The sequence below is a fragment of the Cannabis sativa genome, chromosome 6 (genome assembly GCF_029168945.1).
Source record: "Cannabis sativa cultivar Pink pepper isolate KNU-18-1 chromosome 6, ASM2916894v1, whole genome shotgun sequence".
In the NCBI taxonomy this organism is placed as follows: domain Eukaryota; kingdom Viridiplantae; phylum Streptophyta; class Magnoliopsida; order Rosales; family Cannabaceae; genus Cannabis; species Cannabis sativa.
Genome location: NC_083606.1, coordinates 15,936,165 through 15,950,158, shown reverse-complemented (window position 1 = coordinate 15,950,158; position 13,994 = coordinate 15,936,165). Strand labels below are relative to the sequence as shown.

The window sequence follows — 13,994 nt, the reverse complement described above, 5'->3', positions numbered from 1 at the left end:
AAAACCTGAAATCGTTTGGAAACATAAAAAAAACAGTAAACAACTAACCCTAAAAGAAATTGAAAAATGCAGTATAAAAAGAACAATAAAACTATATTAAAACAACAAACAAACTAAAAAACATATACAACTATAGAAAAATATAGAGCAAAGATTTGAAAATCGTTTTGAAATCTAAAATATAACAGCAAACAACTAAACCTAATGAAAATCGAAAACACATCAAAACATACCAGTAACAAACTATTAAAAAACTGAAAAGAAACTACCGACGACTGATTGAAAACACCAAAAACGAAAACAAAACACATAACCTGTAAGCACAAAAAAACACTGAAAATAAAGAAAACAAAACCAAATTAAAGAACAACACCCAGACCAGAATCAAATGAAATGATCAAAAGCAACAATAAATAACTAAAAAATTTAAAAACATGAAACAAAATGCGCAAATGAAACCCTAAAATTACACAAAGCATAATGAACATGAAAACGCCAAAATCTGGGTAAAGCATAAATGGAAGAAAGGGGGAAACGAAAATAAAACTAAAAACCAACCTCAGTCCGATCTTCAGCATGTGTAATAGATTTTTGAAATTTTTTCCCAGAAATTTCTGGAAGCGTGTGCTCCTCCAAGTTCAGCTTCGTTTTCTTCGAAGAATGGGGTCTCACACGCTTCGGCATTGGAGCTTCAAAATCAGAATCAAAATCATCAATGATTGGGCGTTTACCCTTGGATTTGTTGGCCAAAGATTTCTTGCCCATTTTTGATTTCTGTTTGAGAACTGGAGAAGGGGATGAAGATGAACGAGTGATTGCCATCCTATAAATAAGATTGAAAAAAACTGAAACAGAGAGGGAAAAACAGTTGCTAAATCGTGGGCTAAGAGGAAGTTGAAAATTCGTGGATGAACCAAAAATAAGAGGGAAAAACGTGATAAATTATGGGTGGTTAATGGAGGTTACTTGAATTCAAAATGAACTTAGAGAACAGAAATGAAGAATCGAAAATGAAATGAAAACAAAAAGAAAAAAGAGAGGGAAGAGAGTATGATTTAATTGATGATGCATGGGGAGAGCACACGTGTATGCATGGTATGATGAGTAAGTGGTAAATGTGTAATAAAAATAACTTTGTAAGTAGAAATGTAGTAATAGGCGTGTGAGGGTAATTTTGTAATAAAGTGTGTAAAAAGGATTTTTCATGTAAAAATTTCATTATTTTAAATAGTGTTATAATTTTGTTTAAGATATATATTTATATTTAGCTCTAAGTAAATATTTAGGATAATTTTATTGTAATGGCATAGATGTAATAATTTAACAACATTATGTCTAATTATTAAGTACATATACACTAATCTCAAAAGATGACATTTGTCACTTATTTATCAACAGAGTGTAAAAGAGAGTACAAAAGAGAGTCTCCTTAGCACTCCTCTAAAATTTTTAATGAGATAATTTTTGTAAATATCTAAAGGAAAGTATTATAAAATATTATTATAGATGTCAAATTAATGCATTAATTACCACTACAAATACTTAATTATATATAATTTTTTATATCTCATTAATTTAGTTTGCTATTATATTCTTTTTTAATAAGGAGTTTGCTATTATATTCATTATCTCTTTTTTTTATTTATTTCTCCATTCAATATTATTTTATAACAAATTAGTCCTTTGATACTTGTCCACTTATTTATTTTTTATTTTGTAAAAACGACCCAATTAAACTGTACCTCTTATTTTTTTTCAGAAAAACACAAGTTTCCGCTTCTCACCAAAGACCATTTATTTATTATTATTGTTAATATTCAAAAAGAAAAGAAAAGAAAAAGGCCGAAAAAGTTGGTTTAGTTGCTTCTCAGAGGGAGTGTGTGTGAGAGAGAAGTGGCCGAAGCCCGTGGAGTGTGTTGTTGAGGTGGGCCGTACCGATGGAGACGAGTGCCCAAACGACGTCGTTCGGAGAACAACGCGGTGCCGGAGGTAAGCTCAAGAGGCCGGCTCGCAAGCCACCGTCAACTCCCTACTCTCGTCCTCCGGCGCTACCGACCCAAATAGATAGGGGTCAGCGGCGATGGTTGTCCAAGCTCGTTGATCCCGCATACCGCCTCATTAGTGATGGCGCCTCCATCTTCTTTCCGAATTTCTTCTCAAAATCACCTTTCACCATTGATGCCAACACTGAAGATCACGGTGGGTTTTACATATATATTCAACTCTCTATGCTTCTTAGTCAAGCTTTCTTTCGATTGATTAGGGTTTCTCACCATTAATGATACTGTTCCCGATTCAACTGATAAAGTAAGGAAGAAAATAAGTTTTTAGGGCTGTTTGATATGGAGAATATTTGGTTTCAGGATCAATTTAAAGAATATTTTTTTTTCTGATATTTAATCAATTGCTTATTTGCTCAAATGGGGTTTAATTTTTTTGAGTCTTGACTTAGCTGGGGAAATTTCTTTCTTTTTAATTGGTTGTTTTACAATTTTTGAAGATTAGATGATCGTGGTATTGCTCCTATTAATGGGCTTGGCTACTTCTACTTTATTGTTTTCAAGTATGATTTGTAGTACATAAACGGGTGTTCCAGTGTTTTTACAATAAGATAAAGAGTTATTATTTGAAAAAAGGTTTTATTGTTTATTACAATGTTACAAATAACAATTTTGGTATTCGAGGAACGGGATCTTATTTCATTTGTAGAGGAATATTAAACGACAATGGAGCTGTAGAAACTATTAAATACAGAAAGATTTGTTTTTGTATCAATATAAGGTTAGGTTAGTATGGAAAAACAATCTATGTTGTCGAGGAAAGAAATATTATTTTGTCTATGGAGGAGAATGAAAGATCCGGAAACTCTAAAAAATATTAAGTGTAGAAGGCCATTTAGTATCAACATAAGAGTTTTGGCATAATTGCTAAAGCGAATTTCAATGTAGGTAAGAGATCCTCTTTATTTATTTCTGTTATTTCCGTAGAGGATATGTAAATTTAGTAATAATATATGCACACAAAACTCACAATGATGTGACAGTGGCATACATAGTTGAAAAATTATACCACGTCACTGTTTGCAATGTTTTGGTGCATATTTTTGTGTGCATATCATTACTCGTGTAAATTATAAATTAGCCTCCTATTCAGTTTGTTTACTAAAGGATTAGTCTTAGAGAGTTTCATTTGACCTGTACTAGCTTTATTGTTTATGGCGAAGGGTTTTGATTTCATTTGTTATTAGCTTGCAATTAGGCTACTGATGTGGCAAGTTCTATACTTTATAAATAGAGTAAGGGAATTTGGCAGATTTCTCATGTTGGATGAGAATAGAGAGTAATCTTTAGTATGAGAGAGCTAGCCCCCTTGAAAGGTTAGAAACAGGAGAGAAAGCCTCTCAAAGAGCTTGATTGTGTAATTCTTAAAGATTCAATAAAGAGTTTCTAGTGGGATCTCATGATTCTTGTTCTTTATTATTGTTAGACTCTTTCTAATCTAGGAAAATTCTATCAAATTGGTGTGGTGAGCTGCGGAACATGGGGCCGAAGGAGAGTGTGGAAACCAATCTACCTGAAATGGATATGGAAGCTTTGAAAACAAAGGTGTCGGAAATGAAAGGCTCCATTCAAGAATCTATCCGAGAAATGGGGAGACAATTACAACAACAATTCCCAATTTAAATTGTTCCTAGAGACTAAGAACAGCGAAGAAAGCTTCTAGAACCTCTGGTTACTGCTGTTAACAGCCCAAAACATGGTGAATTGGAGACTTCGGCATCCCATGGCAGAGGATTAGCGAGTGCACCAACAGCAGGTAATTTCAGGACCATTGCAGTAGGTTCGAAAATGGTGGTATTACCAATTTTGAATGGAGATGATCCGTATGAGTGGGTCGTGCACATTGAAGAATATTTTTGGCTTCATTGGATTAGTGAAAGCAAGAATATTTTCGTTGCTAAAGAATGCCTTGGAGGGGTTGCTTGGAGATGATTTCAGATGGTAGAAGAACAAGAACCAATCAAGAACTGGTTAGATTTTACTTTTAGAATTACATTGTTCAACAATTGTAGTCAAATTGATGACGGTTCGTTCCAAGATTTGATGACACTCGAATACAAAGATTCTGCGAAGAAATTCTGGTCTAAGTTTGAGCAGCAAAATTTCTGGGAATTCCAGCATCTTTTCTCTGCGATCTATTCTCTGGTCTAAGTGTAAACTTTTCAACCTTGACCTCTCTTAGTGGTATTTTTCAAGGCTATTATTGTGGAAAAACGACTCAAATCCCGAATTCAATTTTCTGATGGCATGGAAAACAATGTGGATGACGGAAAGAACGTTCTACATTCGCCGCTGGGTGTGGGAATTGCTGAACCAAAGCAGATGGTGTTGCAGCTTGAGGAAAATCCAGCTGCTCAGGAAAGTTTGTAAGGATAAACATGGGCAGGACAAGAGAGAAGAGTGCTTTAAGTCTTATTGGAGGAAGGATTTCAAGAAGCATCTGGTTCAATCTATTGTGTTGGAGAATCCTACTCTGTTGGGTTGGTTGTTTGATAGAGGAAGACAACTCTATTATGGCAACATACAAGTGCCGCAACAAGAAATAATGCAGGGAATTTGAAAGGCCGGGTCAATATAAAAACTTAACCATACGCTTTCACAACATCTCGTTTTATCCACTGAAGAGGGAAGTACTACAGCTGATTGGGTAATTGACAGAGGCTGGACAAACATTTAAGAATGGATTCTTTGATCACTCACCTTGAGGACAAGGTGAAGGTTTTAGGGGGTTATTTATAAGCTTCGTATTCAGTTTGTTTACTAAAGGATTAGTCATAGAGAGTTTTATTGAACTTGTACTAGCTTTTTAATTGTTTAGGGTGAGGCATTCTATTTTCATTGGTTATTGCTTACAATAAGGCTGCTGATGTAGCAAGATCTATACTCTATAAATAGAGTAGGTGAATTTTACAGATTCCTTTTGTTGGATGAGAATAGAGAGTAATGTCAAGTAGGAGAGATCTAGCCCTCTTGAAAGGTTAGAAATAAGAGAGGAAGAAAGCCTCTCGAAGAGTTTGATTGTGTAATCCTAGAAGATTCAATAAAGGATTTCTAGTGGGATTTCAGTATTCTTGTGTTTTATTATTGTTACATTCTTTCTAAGCCAGAAAAAGTTTATTAATTATCAAACTGGAAAGTATTAAATGTACAATAATGATGTTGTTGTTCACAGTTGTATAATGTTTCCCGTCTAGGAAGTGGTGTGCGTATGTATTGTGTCTCCAGAATAGTGTTATATGGTTTCAGTGTTCATAATACACTTTATCTATGTTTCTTTTTGGCGTGTTGCAAAGTATTATTTGCCCCTCTCTGCCTTTCCATACCTTACTGTTTTATGGTGTGTTGTGTGTATGTGCAACGTGACAATATCTATTAAGTCCTGTTTACCTTTTTTGTTTTGTAGAAAATGTACTTTCTCATTGGTGAGTTAACTTTGATAAGTAATTTTGCCCCTTTTAACATAATTCTTTTGAAACAGAGAATCAGGAGGCTGAGACAGTTGTGCAAGACGAGGCCAATGGTAACGAACAAAATGACACTGTAAATGTGAGGCTTCGTGTATTTTTCTTATGTTTGAGCCTTTCTCGAGTTTAGCTTTATGGGACATGGTAACTAAGATGTCCCTTAATAAATTAAGAGAGAGCCTAGTTGTGAATGGGCTACTTAGTTATTGGTGTGGCCTAGAAATAAAATGATAACTTAGCAATTATCAGAGTTAATTATATGATTTTTTCTTTATTCTTAGTACTTGGTTTATATGCATGTATGCATGTACATGCATATTGGAATGTTTCGCACCAAAAATAATTCACGAAATTGTTATTATGTACACACTGTTTCACACACAGAACTAATTTAGAACCACGTAGAGTTTGTGTTCTGTTGATAGAGCTTCTCTATTGACATTGGTGGCATAGCTGTATGAAATTTCTTCTTGCTTTTGAAATCTGTGAAGTTATATGTCCTCCTATTTCGTTATGTGTTTAGTACTTGCTTTAATGCGAACAGTTAACATTGAACTGTTAATTTTTTTTTTTGTAATAAATGAATATGGACTTGTTTCATCAATGAGATCATCATATTGAATTTAAATTTCACAACCATTAGTTTTCTTTCTTTAGATTAGCAGGTTTACTTATACATAGTGGAAATTGCATATATTTTAACTTGACTAATTATTTGATGTGTGACTATATGGAGCCCCTGTATCTTGTTATTTGTAGCTTTTCTCAGCCAATATAATGTTTTAGTAACTCTCTTGCTACTTCTGGTAATAATTTGTAGCATGAGCTGTCCGGAACAACTGGAGTAGTAGGTCCTGGAACAGCAGCAGATGTTTCGGAGAACATTTCTGATTTGGTTCTGCCCAACAAAGATAAAGGAGGCAACCTTCCCAATGAGAGCGGACTTTCCGAAATCGAAAAGTTATTAAAGGGGAAAAATTTTTCGAGGCATGTTATGATTTTCTTTTTTATTTTATGTTTTTTGTAAGGTTTGTTGTAGGAAGTGCTTACTTTATTATTAGTATTTTTAATTATCTCATTCTGTTTTTAATATCATATTTGTATAGAAACTTAATTCATTCAAATTTGTATTTAGTGCACTTGTTTTTTTAAAATGGAATGGAACAATATCCATTTTGTATCATCGGATATTGTTTTCTTTTGTTCAGTACACCACCGTGTGAGATTTTACTTTGCACACATACAAACACTATCCTATGTGCTTTCAGTTTGTCCAGTTTTTTAAATTTATATATGCAATTATTTTACACTTCATCGTCTTGCAGGGATGAAGTAAATCATTTAATGCTAATAATAAATTCAAGGGCAGCTGAAGTTCCAGATGTACATAAAGGAAAGGAGTACCAACGTACTCCCTCCAGGGGGGCTGCAGCATCTCATGAAATTATCAGTACATCTGATAGAAATCAGAGAGATTTGCAAGGTTCTTTATGGAAAACTTCAACACCCCTTCCTAAATCGGCGGTGAGCGACCTTTAACTTCTTTAAATATGCTTTCCTTAATCATGTCAACTTGTGAAAACTGAAAAGTCATTGGTTCACATTTTTCGTATTTTTCTTTGTCAGCTTGAGGTTCATGTGCTATTTTATGAAACTCACATAAACATACTCTATTTAATATAATATAGTGCACCCTACAATTTATTACTGTTTATAGGGTAAGAAAATTTGTTTCAAGTGTATGTGGCATTGCGATTTTGAGTTTATCTGCTGGCATGTAACCAAATTAATCTTTGAGGGCTCAATATTACTTGCAGATGGAACCATTTTACATGTGTGTGTGGATGTATGAGTGTTGGGCATCCCTGCCAATATATTTAATAGCAAAGAAAATATTTGGAATTGCCAGTTTAGCAAAATATTGTGTTTGTGCAACTTACATAGCATCTTTGAATATTTTGTATTATAGTATGTTGTCCTTATTTTCATATGTATAAATATTATAACAGAATCCTTTTTCTGTTCTGGGTTCTGCAGATGCCAGATGATGTTTGTGCTTCACCAATAGATATTGCCAAAGCATACATGGGAAGCCGAACATTAGAAACTGGCCATTCTATTAAGGGAATGATTTCAAAAGAAGAAAGGAATTCATTATATAGTGCTGACTTTGTATCAAAGCCATTTATGTCTTCACCTTCTTCTAAGCCATGCCGGCCAGGTGCCATGCTACAGGATGAGCAAGATCATCTAACCCCCCAAAGTCAAAGTGGAAGATATGGGCTTCACAACATTCCACGAACCCCCTACTCGAGAACAATCTTTTCAAAGTCCAAGTCCAAGGTATGCAGATCAAAACTTTTGAGTTGATTTTAGTATTTTTTGGCAATCTCTGTGATATAATGTTTCACTATTCTCTGCTATCAGTTAATGCCCTCACTAGGTGATAGTGATAAGGGGACGAGACCATCTACTTCTCTGCAAACATCTCAAACACCTGTTTATGGGCAGGTATTATTTTTTATTTTTTTTGAATAAAGGTATTATTTTTTATTAGTCATCTTCTAAGTGAAATTTATGCAGTAACTAAGTTATGTTATTTTAGGTATATAATCATTTTGGTATGAACTCAACTATATGCTTTAATGGTTACTGGCTTACTGCTTGGGTTAATGTATTTTGTAAATTGATAAAAGCTGTTGAGTAAAGTTTAGTTGGAACAAGTGATGTGCATATAGCACTGATATGTTAACTAGGCATTAACTCTTTGGCAATGGTGAAATTCAATAACTCATATCCTTTTCCCTGATTTTTATCCAACTTTATTTTTTTGTTCAATGATTCATAGTGTTCATATACGTAGTTTTTTAATCATATAGTATATAATATACTATTACACCCTAAATAAAATAATTGTTAGAATGTTTCTATTCATTCGTTGATTTTGTTTACACATTAGTTTATATGTTTCCGCCGATTAATATGGATAGGTGAAGTCAAGTAGTGATGCATTGGAGGATAACCATGGCTCAACAGGACCGATTCGTAGGTCAAGAAATAGATTTGGTACACAAACTCCTGGTACACAAAATAGATTTGGCAGACAAACTCCTGGTACTCAACACAGACGTGCTACACAAACTCCTGGTACTCAACACAGACTTGCTACTCATTCTCCAGGTACACAATCACCTTTCAGAGGATCTGGTTTTATTGAACCATCATCTGTTGGGCCTTCAAGGGTTGAAAATTCTAGTACATCTCAAGGTTTCTTGCCTGCTTTTATAAGAAGTGTTGAACCAAGAGAAATTAGTGGCTCCCAATTTCATTCAGCTAACAGGAAAAATCACAGTTATGATGTGGGTGTCCCAACTGTTCATCCACATTCTAGTCAGATAGCTAGGACAATCTTGGATCATATAGACAGAAACCCGCCCACTCCCAAGGACAAGTCACAGGAGTTGAGGCTAGCTTTTGAATGGAAGAAACCTGATTCTTCCAGTACCCCTTCAATTGATCCAAATCAACACAAGTCTAAGAATAGCTTACTGAATTTAACAGCCTTGGAATCTCAAAAGATAGTGAATCAAGATGACCAGAATAAACCTGCTCAAGATACTTCTGACAAGAGCAATTCCCGTTTTATGTTTCCACATCAGGAAAGTACTGTAAAATCAGTTGATACCATATCCAATCCTCGGTCGAATGTTTTCCTTAGCAATGGGGTTGATGGAGTGTCCCAAATGAAAAATTCACACGAGGTACATATTTTTTGAATTGTGATATAACTTGAGCTAAATTTCTTTACGTCGTTCAAAAGTTAAATATGTTACTAACACAATAAATTGGCAGGAGGTCACCAAGATTACCTCCTCTCAGGTGGTAACCCTACAAAAGAAGCCTGCAGCTTCAGGGACTAATAAGCCACTTTTGTCTAATATCTCCGTTGACAAGCCTAACTCGATCTGGAAATTTTCGTCGGATCAAAGCTCTGGGTTTACTTTTCCTGTTTCTACGGCCTCTGGAGTGAGCTCTGAGCCACCAACGCCATCCATAATGCCATCGTTTTCAGCAAATACTCAGCTTCAGCTCAAAGATGGACATGCCATTCCTTCATATACCTTTGGCTCATCATCAACTACGCCATCTCTTGTATTTTCTTTCCCTTCTACAAGCAGTTCTGCAATCCAAAATGACACTTCCGATATTAAGTTCAGCTTTGGCTCAGATAATCCCAGGTTATCTTTTGGTTCAGTGAAGAAAGATGCCATCTGCTATTAATTAAAGACATTTTAATACTTTTTTTTTTATCCCATTTTTAAGGTGAATTTTCATTTAGAATCTACAAAAAGTTTGAATTGGAACCCTCTGTTTTTTCGTTGAAAATATTGAATAATTAAATATTGGAGAGTTTGCAGTTCTATTCAATTATTGCAGACTAAATAACTGTATTGGACATAGAATAATTAGCTGGAAGCCATCTAAATGATCCACATGAGAGATTTTTCCTTTTTATTATCTTTTACAAAGCATTACTTTGATTGGATTTTTAGTCAACTGATATGGAGTTGTAGTAAATGAGATTTAACAAGAACAATAAATGTAAATAATGACACCAAAATTTAAAGAGGTTTGATTTCAAGTGTTGGTAATAGTATATTTATGTATTTTATTGATTTGAGTTGCAAAGTCAAGAATAAACTCTTGAATGCAAGAAGTAAAAATGAAAATTTATGCTTTTTAAGTCAAATTTTGGATATCCTTCCCAGGTCTTGTGTGATTCATTATATAGGTGAAGGGTCGGTGTATCTCGCTTCAGGAGATGCAACTTTGATGCTAAAATATATCAATCATTCTCTTGCTTTTTGGGATTGGTTGAGGTCTGATACTTGTGGTAATGTTTTGTTATTTTTGTGGGTTTGTACACTTTTGAGCTTCATGCGGGATTGGATTATGCTGGGAGAGTATTGGTTGTGTCGGTCTGTGTGGGGCTACCCCCAAGAGTACTGACTGACCCTATGGGGGTGTTGACTCACCTCGGGGTGTACCCCCGAGACAACTCCTCCTTGCTCCTCATGTGGTGTTAAGTGTTTCGTAGTATGTAGTCTTGATAATTGGAGTAAGTATTGTACTATCTACGTCCATATGTAGGTAGAGTGTGATAGCAAGACCATAAGAATGTAAGGGGATATGGGTATACCCCTAGACTAATCTATTACCATTGAGTAGATGACCTACTCCCGGGGTAGGGGTAAATGTATATAATCTATCATCCTTGAGTAAATGACCTACTCCCAGGGTAGGGGTAAATGTATACCTCTTTGACTAATCTATCACCCCTGAGTAAATGACCTACTCCTGGGGTAAAGGTAAATGTATACCCATAGACTAATCTATCATGGGGGTAGGGGTGAAAATCGGTCGGTTATGGTCGGTTTTTACAAATTTATAACCGACCGGTCGGTTGCGGTTTTTATTTTACGAAAACCGTAACCGACCGTTTAGAAATTTTAACCGTATAAAACCGATTGTACAATTTTTGGCGGGTTTTTAATGGTTTTTCAATTTGGCGGCTTTAGACGGTTTTTGGTAGTTTTTTGGTATAACCTTTTTTTTATTTCAAAAACTGAAACCGACTGCCATGTCAAAAAAACCATAACCGAAATCGACCGCCAAATTCGGTGATGATGTGAAACCAAAATTCGATTACGGTCTGAGCGGTTTGATGGTCGGTTTCGATTTTTTGGTTTTTATGACACCCTGGGGGTACTTATCGATCTCTTCCTAGGGGACAGTCACTTCATTCATACTAGGCGTGATCGTTCAATCTTATCTCCATACTTGGAGTATAAATATTGTACTATTTATTTAATAATTAAAAATAATTATCAAATAAAATTTCCATTTAATTTATTTATTAATTAGACTTAATAAAGTCTCTTAATTAATAAATAGACCTTAAAACCTCTTTTCTTCACAATTAAGCCTTTGCTTAGTGAAAATTCATAAATAAGACATAGTCTAATTTTAGAATTATAATTGATTAATTAAAATCAATTAACTAAGTCTGCAAGAAGTATTATCTCAACTAGCTAGTGTGGGGACTATGGGTCTATATAATCAAGCTTCCAATAAGTAGATTTAGAATTTACCAAGTAAATTTCTCAACTTATTAATTCCTCCTTGCGCCACTATAGATTCGAAATTACACTCTTAATTATATAGAACGCTCTATACGTTCCAAGATATAGATAAGCTACGAATTATCTATCGTTCTAATCCAAATAATCAAAGATCCTCTATAGGTGATTTACATCGAGTAGGGACAAATTTACCGTTTTACCCCTCAATGTATTTTATCCTTAAAATACTTAGCTTCCTATAAATGATATTTCAGTAAACTAATATAATTGTTGAAATAAGAGTTCTTTCATTTATCTCTATTAAGTCAAGCTCGAAGGAAATTATCATTTTACTTCTATGCCCATATATAGAAGCTATAGATTTCATATCTATGATTAGTGCTCCCACTCAATTGTATTATCATGTTCCCAAGATGTATGTGTTACCCGAACTAATTGGTAAGCTTTAACGAGCAACTCTAAGAACATAAATAACACTCTTGAGATCGAACCTAACCATATCAAGATTAAGATCTTTTGATCTAAGATCAACCATTGATATTGACTTAGAAAGATACAACGGTAATTAAGTTTATAATATCTTTACCAAGTTCAATATCGGTCCAGTCCAATGTATACTCCATACATCCGATACTAGCATACTTTACCAATGCTCTGGAAAGGACATAACACTTATTTAAGGTGTAAGTAAACTTTATTACTGACTATCACACCAGTGTAAATTTAGTGCACTAATGAATCATGGGACATAATTTTTTGAAGCATATAATTACAATTACCTTCCACTATGTTGACATCACTGTAATTGTGAATTGCAATATGTTCTGGATTTAACAAAAATTGTATATTAAACTATAATCATAAAAAATACATGTAAACATAAATGACTTATAATCTTTTATTGATAACAAATAAGATTATATTGAAATAGATTTTATTTAGGGCATAAAATCCCAACAGATCTACCATTCCAAGAGGGATAACTAGCCAGCTGGAAGGGGAGGGCTAGCTATCTTGAAGATTGAGCCTGGAGAGGACATGATAGGTCATCTGGAACTCCCTTCCAGACCCAACTATCATTCCACACGACTCCTTCCGTGATCGGTTACAGCGAGTGAACAACTTTCTAGAAAGGACGAGTTATTCATACTTAGAATGTTAGATTATAGTTATAGTTATAATCCAACATACATGAGGATTTAATTAAGATGCTGATAAAATAATTTCCAACAACTTATCCATCTTTTCGTCGGGGGTAGTCACTTCATTCACATTAGGGGTGATCGTTCAATCTTATCCTCATACACTGAATATGCCTCTTGGGCAATAATGACTTTACATATTCTTCATTAACTCGGTCGCGAGTATTCTCGTGCCAAGTAACCTTTGTTAAAACTTGAGTAAACAATTACAATAAAATAGAAACTTTCATTGTGATTGATGTAATTGCTTGTGGGTCAAACTTGAAGGTGATTAAACATTAGGCTCAAACATACTTAGACACCATAATTTTTCCTTAGTTATATTGAATAACTATATGGGTCCTCTCTATTTCTCTCTATGTTTTTCTCTTAATTATTGAGAGTATTGAAATAATAATGGGTCAGTTTTGAACTGAAAGGCGTGCTCATAACTTGAGAGTAGACCAGCTCATATTTGTGGTCCAATAATTCATACCTCTCAACAACTTATTTTTCTTCTTTTGACACAGCAATGTGGTTCTGACCCCTCCACACATTAAATACCAAACTGGTCTTTTCTGTAGTAGCTTTTTTAAGGGAGTTTTTTTGGGGTCCCCTCTTTCCTCCATATCTAATTCAACAAGAGTAGTCATTCCCATTAGTGCTGCATTCATTGTTCATGATGTATTGGACAAGGTTTTGCAACTAAATTACAAAGTATAAAACCACCATAATTAAAATAAAAAAAAAAATCATCTGTATCTCTACAGTACTTTCTATCGTTGGTAAAATTCATATATAATATTTAAAGAACAAACCTAAAGTACTTGAAACATCTCTATTTGTCTCTCCAGAGTATTTACATACTCTTTAAAAACTACCAACCTTTTTTAACCATACTTATACATTAATTAACTGGCAGATGAGATATGCTATTTTTTTCTTCCTCCTAATGTGAAATTCAATCTCATTTTAGAGTAATATAGGTAAACATCATACACACATTTATTGATGAAAAATGTGGATGTGAAAAATTTGTTGTCCCCATATTAATATTACTGACTGTCACAACTTAAAAGAAATTGTTCACTTGAATAAAGTATTAGGACACTTGGCATTGAGGAATTGGTATATGTAATAATTAAT

The 13,994-nt window shown here is 34.3% G+C and overlaps 1 protein-coding gene across 1 annotated transcript; it reads left to right on the top strand.

The window, feature by feature from the left end:
• Positions 1 to 1,772: 1,772 nt before the first annotated feature.
• Positions 1,773 to 10,039, top strand: LOC115724958 (nuclear pore complex protein NUP1). Its single transcript, XM_030654340.2, has 8 exons — positions 1,773 to 2,199; positions 5,539 to 5,606; positions 6,345 to 6,511; positions 6,850 to 7,048; positions 7,562 to 7,867; positions 7,952 to 8,035; positions 8,515 to 9,285; positions 9,377 to 10,039. The coding sequence occupies exons 1-8, from the start codon at positions 1,938 to 1,940 to the stop codon at positions 9,803 to 9,805; spliced, it is 2,286 nt and encodes a 761-aa protein (XP_030510200.1). The 5' UTR covers positions 1,773 to 1,937; the 3' UTR covers positions 9,806 to 10,039.
• Positions 10,040 to 13,994: the final 3,955 nt, after the last annotated feature.